Genomic DNA, 12,450 nt, shown 5'->3' on the forward strand with positions numbered 1-12,450 from the left:
TAGAGGCACTGGTTCCTAATGAAATCCAGGACATTAGAGTAAACACCCGTAAGAATGTCCTAGCGATTGACGTAGAACATGCCGCTGCTTTGGATTCTTTGCGCAAGGTCACGGAACTTCACGGGATCAAATTCCGCCCTCATATTCCGCTGGGCAAAGATATCAGTACTGGCGTAATTTACGATGTCGACGAGACCATCGCCAACACCGATCTGTCCATTTTATTCAAGCCAGCTACAGAAAACACCGTCATCGCAAACGCGTTTCGTCTCGGCACGTCACGGTGTGTAAAGATCATACTTAAGGGCGAATCCCTCCCAACACATAGGTGGGCCGCTTCCGAGACGCAGTTCTGCCCTTTCTACCAAAACCACTGCAGTGATGAAAGTGCATCAAGTTAGGCCATGTGAGTAGTGTGTGCAAAAACACCAGCGTGTGTTCTCGATGAACAGGGCTCCACACCATTGACACGTGCGAAGCCAGTGTGCTGAAGTGCACAAACTGCAGCGGCCCTGACGATGCATACTCATAGGAATGCCTTTTGATTCGAAAGAAATGGCAGTTTTGAAGAAAATGGTTAGGAACCACTCGTCTCACTGAGAAGCGGCAGCATCAATAAGGCGACGAATATCACGTTGCCGACGCCGTTCAAAAACCTCCAAAGCCTCTGTGCCACGGGAGCCACGTACATCACCACCCCCGCCCAGGCCAAGTGCAGTCAGCCCTAAGGATAAAGGAGCTTCGAACAGCGCGGCAGCTGATGCTTGGCTACATGCACCTACGGAGTGAGAGCAGACATCTACAGCAAGGGACACCTCGTCGGTTCCTGATAAATTGACAAACCAAGATCAACAAATTGTTGTCATTCTCAGCTCTTCCGTCGCGCGAAAGGCCGTGGGGGGACGGGAGGGAGGGGAGGCGACGTTTAGCTGCGGCACCAAATGCGTATTTATATAAAAACGTTGCGAGGCGATAAGGTGGTAAAGACTTCCGACGCTGCTCGACAAGTGTCCCGTTCTGATCTCGTCGAAAACCACCGCGCCGCCGCCAGAGGCGCCGGCAACAGTCACCAAGAAGGCTCAGGAACATGGATGAAAATAAATGGGCAGCTAAAGTGCACAAGTATCTCTACATGAAAAGCGTGGACACAGAATGGAGGAAGAGGTCAAGGAAGTTGGCAACCAAGTACAGGATAATCGAAACTGTAAATAGACAACCAGGGGTCATCAGAAAGAAAGTGAGAGAAATAGAGACCGTGAATTGGATGCAAAGAATGGAAACGAAAAGGACAATGGAGATTTACAAGAATGAGAAGAAAGAAATTAGAAGGGAAAATCTGTACGATAACACAAAGGGCAGTGCCTTGCTATTTGAGGCTCGAGCCGGTTGCCTAAGGACGAAAACGTATCGGAACAAATATTCGGAATTAGATGAGACATGTGTATGCTGCAGTAAAGATCCAGAGACCACTCAGCACATCCTAATGGAATGTGACGGGATCCACCCAGCGAGAACCGTAGGTAACGTGCAACTCCCAGAAGCGCTTGGGTTTAAAGTGGAAGGAAACATAAACAGATCAGCCGTAGAGATCAGCAAGAGACGATTAGAGTACTGGTGGAAAAAAAGTTGGGAAAAGATGGATGCGACCTGATCTCTTAAAATCATAGGCAGCGGTACAAGGTAAATTTTTGAAAAAGAAAAATAATGATAGGTATACAAAAATGCAAGATAAAGAACATGTATAGTATACCTGATTAAATCAAGCAGGCTAGGTGACTATTTGTCGCCGCCCCGTTTCAAAGGGGATGCCAATAAATCATCATCATCATCATCAACGCCGCGCTCGTTCGGTGCGAACGCGGGCAAAACGCCGACGGCATCGACAACAGTTCTGCGCGTTGCTGCTGCGTGTCCAAGTTTATACAGCTGACAAAACTACTATCCTTACTCCGTATAGCTCTGTACTAATTTGCTATCGCAATTGATGCGTCGCCTTTCGAGTGAAACTGCGATATTTTTTTTAATGTAGCCTGGTTTCTTGGGCTCCCGGCGTATTCTTGCGTTCCTTCTGCACTTGGTCATGGCTCCACTGCACTATTGGACTATGGCAAGGTGAGAAATTTTGTTTCACAGTCTCCGACGAAATTTGACTACGGCACGGGACCGATACTTATGACGCAGTTAGCTAAAAACAGCTCGGCCGTTCTGGCGCTATTATTTTGAGCTAATGAATCACGCTGGGACATGTTTCCGACGCTTCCTAGGGGATTATTGTAACTTATTTCGGTACTTTTGAGGCACACTGGCTGCACAGGGCGCTGTGACGCAGTTAGCGAGAACCAACTCGACCGTGGTGCGTAGTTTAGTGCATCTTACTGGAAGAATTTTGTGCCGCTTTCTCTGACGCCAGACGTTACTGAAAAGTAATTTCGTAACTTTTTGGGGTACTTTTGAGGCACGCTGGCCGCACGGGGCGCTGTGACGCAGTTAGCGACAAGCAGCTCGGCCGTGGTGACAAAGTTAGTTTGGCGTGTAATGAATCTTAGGGGGACAAGTTTGGGGCGTTTTTTTTTTTTTTTTTTTTTTTTTTTTTTTTTTTTTGTGGCCTTGCAATAACATTACCTTCTTTCGGTACTCCCGCTTGTCGAAAAGGCGATGGGCGATTGCCAAGAGTGATAACATGGGAGTCTGTTGCTGGCGCCGGCAGAACGCGCAAAAGATAACGCCGAGGAGCATATCAGAAATTTGTCATTTGAATATTCCGTCTTCTAAAGGACTGAAAACAGGCTTTACACCCACGCATTTGTCTTGAGTGCGAGTAGAAGGCATTCTGCGAGCGTCTAGCATGGTCTAACTCTGTTGTTGTCATCTCTGTGTACGTAGCGTACCATCGCGTAGCCTGAGGCCAAGTTTTGGAAACCCGAAGTCGCCCGTGTATTTGTCCTATTAAAGTGCTGGAAATAATGCCCGGGAATGGGGAATGCTTGGAAATAAATTGTTTTCATAATTTTACACTGTGAGAGCAGCTAATTTATAGCATTTAAAAACCTTAATCATACCCAAACTTGGAGGAGCCTTTATAAAGCCCAAGAAACCCAGGAGAACCCGAGGCACTAGTCTAGTATGCAAAAGCTGCTCGCACCACAACACACTGGTATGCACGCCAGACAGCACCACACCACAGTGATGTGCACATCAAGTAGCATCAGAATACTGTGGTGTGACACCAGACAACTCTGGTGTGCACACCAGGTAGCACGAGAGCGTGTTGGTGTTTACACTAGAAAATACCAGAATAAACTGAATCGGTCTGGTGGACTTTTAAACTGCAGATCACAGAGGCAGACATAAAATACTTTACAGCCGCACAGTAAACTGCGCGCATCCCTACACACACAAGACGGCAACAAGAAAAGCGTTGGCAGAATTTGTTGACTTTGTGCCACACTCATTAGCCTTGAAAATTGCCAAATTCATACGATTTTTTGTTAGCTAGCTTCTTCAGTATGGCGAAGGAAAGATGCAGTACAGCATAGACAAGGACCAACAAAGAAACAAATTGCACAATCATGTGTCACTCCGTGCCTGTTCCTTCGTTCGCTCTTGTCAATATTTCCTTCTGCAAAAATTCAAACTTTGCATGATCAACGGGCGAAGTATATTTGTCACAGTAACAAAAGGCAGGTGGCATAATACCTGAGATTAACGTATTGGCTATATGACACAAGTCCCAAACCATCGGTAGACTATAGTCAATCCTGCCTTTTATAAAATATTGTGCATGCTGTTGAAATATGGCGTTGGACCAAACGCAGCGTTTTCCCTCTCACTTCTATTAAACGCAAAAAGTCATACAAGGTCCTGGCTGCAGCGGTATGGCAGAATTGTCGTTGCCCTTTCTTGAACAGAACGAGATTGCTTCTTCCAACAGCGCATGGCAGTGTTCGGTGAGGTGTGCACGGCCAATTTACGGAAAATTAGAGCTGCACAATTTTCAAATATTGTTCAACACACTGAAATGCAGTGACGTAGGCAAACTGAAAGTGCAATTGTCTAAACAGGAAGAAAAGTAGCAGACACATCAAAGATAAATCTCCCCCCGACGGCCGTGCAAGTGGACGACGCCCTCAAGAGCCGCTCTGATAGGTCGTCGTGGGCTTGAGGGTGGTGCGCTGCTTCACCTTGCGGGCTTCTCGTACTCTCTGCCGAGGCCTGTAATGCTCCTTGGGCTCGCGGCCCCACGGGTCACCGGCAAAGTCTCCGTAAGACGCGTCCTTCGCCGCCTGCTTGGCCACGGCTGCGTCCTCAGCCATTTCGGCTCGGGCCATGCCCAAGAACAGCTCGTCCAGCGAACTCTCGACTACCAGCACCGATTCGAGTCGGAACCATTGGCGGAGCTTGCCGATGCGCGAAAACACGTGGCTCCAAGGGAGCCTGTACTGTATGAAGTACAAAAAAATGCCCTGCAAGGAAGAAGGAATGCACGTTTGTTCAAAGCAGGTTTGTTCAAATAGATTAGGAAGGGGTATTACTCGCGATATTTTCATGACTTCTCTCGATTTCTCTCCCTCTTTTTTTTTTTTTTTTTTGGGGGGGGGGGGGTTTAAAGGCATGTGCGGTACCTACAAAAACCTACCGCCCCTCAAAAACTAACAAGCATCATGGCGCCTGCAATAATATTTTATCTTTTCAAGAGCCAGTGTCGGTTTCATTTCTACTGTGTTGTAACGTCATGACGCAGCTTATGGTCACGCAAGCACAGGACATTGCGCCGCTTTGACACTCGCTTCGGCTCGCTCGGTCGTCCGCTATGCTGCTACATCGGCCCTTCCACCGATCAACAGCACTCGAGGCGACGAGCTAGTCGCAACGAGTGTCAAAACGTCGCAATCTCCAGCTGGCAAGTGACCAGGCACTGTGTCATGACGTCACAACACAGTATCCTCCTGAGAAACGAAACCTACACAGGCATTATTAACTATTTACGACGCTCTGAGGCTTGTCGTTATTGTTTCTACAGTGAAGGGACCTTCATTTAATGCAAAAGAAAAAAAAATAATACTAGTAAATAGAAAATATGTCACTACGCCTTAAAGGGCAACTCCAGAGATTTTTTTTTTTATCATGTCAAGGTAATCAAATATTTAGGTTCCCGAGACCCCCCTGTCACGCTTCTGATAGTAGAATTGTTCCGCAACTTTGAAAATAATTTTAAATAATCAAAACAGCGCAAAAACGAAACCGAAATTTGACCAAGCAGCCAAAAGAACCTCTTCGTGAGACGTCAGGAGTGTTCCTGACCTTCGGGTGACACTGTAAGCTGGACCACCTCTTCGGATCTGTCAAACAGTAACAGCTATGATCCTAACGAATTCAATAGCCACGAACCGCCGTTCGCATTGGACCCGCCACCACGAGAGCCAACGCCCATGCGCAACGTATCACGCTGCAACATGAAGACCAAGCGTAGCCCTAACCACTGCTTTTATACGTGCTGCTGGCTATTTTAGGTGTCTTACCCCTTCTCAGGAAAGCGCTTAGCATACTCACTGTAAGATGTGGAGCACGACTTTCCGCATTTGTATCCCGCAAGAACGCAGCTGACAGTCCAAAGCACCGACCTGGTGCATTTTCTTTACATCAGCAGGTATACAGCGACCGCTCGACGTTCGCTTTAGATATAATGCTAGCCGCTCATCGGTGACATCACTTAATGTCGGAACATAGCAAAACACGCAGATTTCGTGCATGTCAGCACCATTTCATCCTTCCGAGTCGCGCTGATATGATCGACCACACACATTCGCAAACAGCGAGCGAGAGGCGGTAGTACGGGATGGTTGCTATGCTGCCTATATATCATTATTCGTATTCTCTTCATGCACACAATTTGTCTCGTAAGTATACACCGATGAGGAATTTGCGCGAATGATCGTTAATTTAGAGAACGTACAGTTGTCGTGCGGAAACGCCGATGTGACACCGTTGGCAGCTGAACGAGGCGGTTGTTTACGCTATACGGTATAAAAGCAGTCTCCACTCTCTGCCCATTTGGGATACGAGGCAAATAGTGCACTTCGGAAGCTAAATAATGCGTCACCACAACAATTATTACGTAAAAATGCACCCATGTACGTAGTCACATTTAATTTAGGGAAGCGCTGGCGAGTGCGACCTGCTGCCTTCGAGAACGGCAACATACGAATATTGATAGGGCGTCGTGTCGACGCTTCTAGCTTTTTGCGTGCGCACTGTACGAAATGAGAAACGTTTATTCCAAATCCGTATGCTGAAAACTGGACTACAGAAGCAGTTTTCTTCTTCCTGATGTCTTAATTGGCTTCAGGTCAGTCGCTCAGGTCTGCCAGCAGTAGGCGCACGAACTCGGGGACTGTGCTACGCTTAACCTCGGCTGAACGCGATTGGCATCGGTTCAAACTTTGTGTCCGGATGGCGAGGGCTGAAGTTCATGCAGCCAACAGCGCAACACCACTTACCCCCTCCCCCCCCCCCCCCCCCCCCGCCCCACATCACTTAATTGCCCGCGTCCACAGCGAACGCAACTTCTCGCGACAGCAACTTCTCACGCCAAGCACTTAATTGCTCAGTAGTAGTAAGTGGTTCGTGTGGAAAGGGAAAGGTTGACGATATCTTGTGCAGCCCTTGAGGGAGCACGGCTCAGCGCCAACGGGAAGGGGTAAGTGGGGGAGAAAGGAGGATAGGGTGGAGTCACCATGGCTGGGCGAAGCAAAACCGGCAGGCTGTGGCGGCACATATCAGGCCGAGATGGAAGGCCTTGGTGTGCTGCAGAGCCTGCAGGGGGTGTTGTTCCGGGCCTGTTAGGCCCGAGGTGGGATGGGAGGCCGCGAGGCCGTCCCGCCACTTAATTGCTCACGATCGCGGACTCCTCCACGCTCTCGTCGCTGTCGTCTGCATGATCCCGGCATGCTCTGCGTGGAACACTCCTGACGTCATACACAATATGGCCTGTGTATGATGAGGAGGTAACGTATATATATAGGGTGTTTGAGGCAGTTAATTAATTCGTGCTTTTTTGGGGACATGACGGAAGTGTGCAGAGCAACGTACCTGGCGAATTTCATCGACATCCGCCGACATCGAAAAATCGCCGGAGTTGCCCTTTTTAAGGGCCCTTAAATTACCTCTGATATTTTTTGAGCATTTCAAGTAAACACGTGCGTCGAGTTCAGAATGCCGTCACGGTGAACGATGCCAAACGCGGCAGCGCTACGCGCCGCGGGCGCGCCACAAGATTTAATAAATGCTGTCAGCTTCACACTAAGTGGTGCGAAGACTGGGCAAACAGCGAAGCTGGCGGCCCTTCCCTAGCTTTAACATTGCTTTCCTTTGCTCAACTTGGTTTAATTGGCTTAGCTGGTTCTCAGCTTTGTCTTTGCTTTCCTTTGCTTAGCTTGGTTTGGCTTGGCTGGTTCTTAGCCAAACTAGCCGACCCCGAGTATCGGGACGATACTCGGGGACGGCGCAGGCCACTTTATAGTCTGACGTAGCGCTGACGCGCGAGCGCACTCGGCACGAGAACGCCACGCCAGCGAAAGCGCAGCACTCCACCAGTGCTCGACGATACGCGGTTCATTCTGGGTGACGAGGCCGGCGCGAAATGCAGCATGTTCCATCTCGACGCCGGCGTCGACCCGCCAGCAACATCCGCCGGCATCTCGACACCGACGAATGCCGGATACGTCGGCGGCGCCTCGCGCTGTGGCGAGGATAACCTGGGAGAGGGTGGTAACCTCGCCGAGCGATGACGTCACGTGCGTCGTCTATCAAAGCCTCGAACCAGCTGTGTGAGGCGTTGCTAGGTAACTCACGATGACGACATCGCCAGGCGCAGTTTTTTGTTTGCACTACGCGGCCTAACCAAGAGCTTAAACAGCTCCCCTGTTAAAAAAAAAATTGCCCCCACCTCCCCGAAGGGAATCGTGAGGAAATGCGAATGCATTTCTTGCGCCGAGAGTACACGGCGTAGTAATTTTATTGGCGTAAATTAATGACGAGACGAGGATTTGTACCGTAACCATTAATTTACACATTCATCAGCACCTGTATGTGTTGTCATTGTACCTGACGGCCATAATCACAGCCTTGTGGTCGCTAAAGTGTACAGTCAAAGGGTCTTTGAGAAGCATGCGCACGTCACAGTTTCGGGTAAAGGCGAGATCAATGCAACTTCCGTGAATGGTAGTTGGACACTTGTCGGACTCGGCGGAGGCACACTGCATAGAGTACTTTGTCCACATGTACACCACCAACCACTCGCCGCTCTTCTTTCTCACGTCCACGTTAAAGTCACCAACCAAGACGACGGGGTCAGATACTTTGGAGCGCACACACACACTTTCCATAGCCGCGTCCATTTGCGCGGCAACGGTGTCACGAGCGAGGTTGGGCGCGAGGTACACGGTCCCCACAAAGACTCCGTCTCCGGTGTAGGCAAGGGTGTAGAAGTCTTCGTACGGAGACGTGTCTCGAACGGGCGAGGTGGCAACGGCATGCGATATGAGGTTCCCATACACGTTAGCAACGAGATTAACGCCGCAGTGCAAAGTAGTAGCAAAGTAGTGAGTGACGCCACCTCCAGCGAGAGGTGTAATGCTCGGGTTGGATTGTATTACACTTCTTGCTAGGGGTACCGTTGCCGTCAGACATTCGCCTTCACCGACTTCTGCCATCGCCTTGAGAGGCGCCCAGCCAGCGAACGGTCGAGAGTGAGGCGCGCGCTTCACTCCATTTATATATACGTGCGAGCGAGCGAACGGGAGAGTGGGGCGCAGAGAGGAGAGAGAGCGAACGGCGAGAGAAGGAGCGGCGAAGCACTGCACCTACCCTCTCCTACACTCTCTCCACACACGCGGGAGCTCCGCCGAGTTACCGCGATGCGAGCGCCCTCACACGCCAGAGCGTGCTCCTCCTCTCCACTCACTCTCCGCTACTGCGCCCGCACCACTTGCTCCGGTTGCTAGGGGCGAGGATAAGCGCGCGCGCCCGCAGCTGTTGCTATGAGAGAGGGAGTGAGAGCGGAGAGATAACACCTGCCGGCGCGCGGACACCGACAGACGCCTGAAATGCCCCGACTAAGAAATGCATTCGCATTTAAAACAATGTCGTGCTCCAGTGGCGTAGCCAGGGGGGGGGGGGGGGGGTTGGGGGGGTTCAACCCCCCCTCCCCCCGAAATTTTTTCCGCAACCCCCCCCCACTTACCCGCCCTTTGTTTTCGTCGCTTCGCGCTGACATAATTCATGAAACCGGTGCTACTATCACAATTTCATTCCTGGGCGCTTCCGTTTGGTTGGTAATTTACAGCGAATCATGTCTGCATATGTAAAAAACTGTCACGGTGTTTGTCAAGGCTTTGACACTCTGTGAAGTTTTGGGCGAGAATGTGGCGGCCGCATTCTGAAGCAACAAATGTGCAACAAATGAAGCAACAAATGCGGCAGCCGCATTTTAGATGATGGCGAAAACGCTCGAGGCCCGTTTACATAGATTTAGGTGCACGTAAAAGACCCCAGGTGGTCGAAATCTCCGGTATACATTTCCGCCGCTTCCCTTCAGGTGCCGGTTAGGCCGCGCTCGCGCAGGATCTTAGGCTACGTTCACACTTGGTCTCGAAGCTGTCGGAAGCGGCAAAATCTTGCAAAAATACGCCCGCCTAGGCGGCAAAACAGGCAGAAAAACAGGCTGCGAGCCAAATCAGTCTCGGGCCGATTTTTTCGCCATGGCGAAGCGGAAACGCGGCGGAAAGTCGTTCTGCTTCACTGCAAGCTACACTAGCATGTAAACAACCGGTCGTAAAATTGAACGTGGCACCAGAAGTGTAGGCTGTAATGCTGATCGACGCGATCAAGAACCAGCCCTTGCTCTACGACAAGAGTGGCACTAAAACGTACTGTCGGCAATACTCGCGATAGTATTCAACGTCGCGCGACCGGAGGTGCGGCAACGAAGCCTTGGCGTGACCCAACTTCTCGCGCTTTTGCAAAGCCAGGCGAACCCACCACCGCCGTTTCCGAGGTGTCCGCGTCTTCCGTTTATTCATTGTCCATTTCTAGAAAACAAGTAGGTAGAAGTATAAAAGCCATTTCTTCTTCCACTTCCACGGCAGACACTAGTTAGGCAGATTCCTCGTTGGCGCTCCATAATTCTCCTCGCACGTGTACGGTATGTTGCAGAAGTCGCCGGGTGCTTTCTCGTCACGTTACATGGGCTTGCCAAAAACCAAAGGTAGCGCCAGTACACAAAACACCAACACCGGAGCAGTGGGAGGCTGCGCTATCCTGCTCGAAGCCTGAAGAACAGCTCAAGCTGATCGACAGACCTCGCAAGATGGCAAAGGCCACAGGGGCCCTGGACTGAGGGCCCCTGTGGCCTTCAGTCCACGCCGGGAAAACTCCTTTGTAAAAATAAAGTTTTTCATTCATTTCATTCATTCTCGTCGCGACGATAGATTGGGAGCGTAGGTCTCACGTAGGACGCGCAGGCTTTGGCGAGCCCCAACACAAGGGCCAGCCCGGGTTTTAGCTGTGGTGTTCCCGTTGCCCCTTTGGTGTCCTGGAGGCGCCGACAATACGAAATGATGAAATGTTATTACAAATTGTAAATAAAAGCTATTAAAGAAATATTCTCACGCCTAGGCACCAACCTGTGACTCAGCGCTACCGCGCCCGTCTGCGGAGAATTACGGAACGCCAACGAGGAATTTACCGAAGGTCACAGATGACACGCGAAGTTGCGTAAAATGATCACTTTTGATGACGGTACGTGGGTCAAAGAATGAACATACCGCTCGACATAATGCGATAATGAGCGCCACCACGCCGACAAACGTACGCAGACTAGATGGATCTGGACGAAAACGGCAGCGGCGGCCGCGGCGCTAGCAAAACAAATGTAAACAACTTGGACAGGCGCGGAAAAAATTTTCCGGCCGCTTTGGCCCTTCCGCCCGCTTGCCGCTTCCCAAGTGTGAACGTAGGCTTAGTCTGCGCGAGAAACGTCTCTTGTTTGCGATTGGGCCCCTATACGGAAGGCTGGTAATTACTGTTGTGTGGTTGAATTCCAAACCAGCAATTACGGAAGGCTGGTAGTTGCTGTTTTGTTGTGGAATCCCAAACCAGCAATGTACACACGAAGGGGTTGATGACAGCAGTGGAATTCCACCGACTGGCAACAGAATTCACGAAACAGACAGCCGACAAGCATGAATTACTGCTGTGCGCAGTACAGCGTAAGTGAACTCTTGTTGCAGGTGCTGACAGTTCTCGTCGGAGTTCACGCGTCCTGAGAAATTGATTATGTTCACTATGCACTGAACAATACCGGAATTCATTCCTGCATCACTAGTACACCAATCAGTCGAGATTCTGTGAGGTACAAGGCGGCTTCCTGTTTGCACCGGCGTAAGTGAAGCAGAAATGAGTTGCACGCACTACTTAAAATGCGTACACATGCCATATCTACGCTGTGCGGTGAAATATTCTTTACAATTCTGAATCTGTTGACGTAAAGGCAAATGACGGCTGCACGCTCGCACACAGCGGAAGACAGAGCGGCCCATGCACTTGCCGCAGGAAATGCAACCCTGTCGTATGAGGGAGCAGGGCGACGAAAGCTTCGAAAGAAAAAAGAGCATTACGCGTTTTTGCGCGTATTTAAGTTTTCTAGCGCAAAGACGCAGCGAACACGCTATTTCTATGGGAGTAGGTATAGCCTGGTCACACGTGCATTTTCACGCGTATAGCCGTCCTTGACTTGTGAAACGCGCTTCGCCCCGACGAGGACGACGCCATCTACGCTTAACGGAGATCAACGATTAACGATGTCTTCTCCGATCGGGCGGGTCGTCTCAATGATGCGTTTTCGAGACTGGTCTACTGAATGTCTTTGATATACATGTATAGAGTGTGCTGAAACTACCGACATTTATTATCGATCACGTGACCTAGAGGAAACCAGAAGCTTGCCCCCCCCCCCCCCCCCCCGGTCGGGCCGGTGAACCCCCCCCCCCGAAAAAAATTTCTGGCTACGCCCCTGTCGTGCTCCTCTCCGGGCCTTTCCGGCATCCCCAGTGGACGTCATGACGTCACCAGGGTGCATGTGGTTCTTCTACCTTCTTTCTGGGGTTATACGTGCCAAAACCAGTTCTGATTATGAGCCACGCCGCAGTGGAGGGCTCGGGATTAATTTTGACCACCTGGGCACGGTGTAAGAAGATAGGTGCTCCGACGGCGCGCCCGCGCTGGGGCGAGAGAGCGGCCACTTCGTGTGACGGGAAGTGAGCGCCGCCGCTAGGGGCAGCACGTGTTCAGGAGGCCTTGGAGAAGCGGCACAACAGTGGATAATTTACGACCTCCGGCAGCATTTAAACACCCATACCCAAAGATATGCAATTGTTAGTTATTTAGACGCCA

The 12,450-nt window shown here is 50.5% G+C and overlaps 1 protein-coding gene across 1 annotated transcript in view; it reads right to left on the reverse strand.

The window, feature by feature from the left end:
- Positions 1-3,769: 3,769 nt before the first annotated feature.
- Positions 3,770-12,450, reverse strand: part of LOC125941955 (uncharacterized) — a 46,572-nt gene continuing 37,891 nt past the window's right edge. The window contains exon 2 of the mRNA XM_049659837.1: positions 3,770-4,463. Within this exon, the coding sequence (XP_049515794.1) occupies positions 4,128-4,463 (336 nt within the window). The 3' untranslated portion in view covers positions 3,770-4,127. The remainder of the gene's footprint in view (positions 4,464-12,450) is intronic.

Source organism: Dermacentor silvarum, unplaced genomic scaffold (genome assembly GCF_013339745.2).
Source record: "Dermacentor silvarum isolate Dsil-2018 unplaced genomic scaffold, BIME_Dsil_1.4 Seq706, whole genome shotgun sequence".
NCBI classification, from domain to species: domain Eukaryota; kingdom Metazoa; phylum Arthropoda; class Arachnida; order Ixodida; family Ixodidae; genus Dermacentor; species Dermacentor silvarum.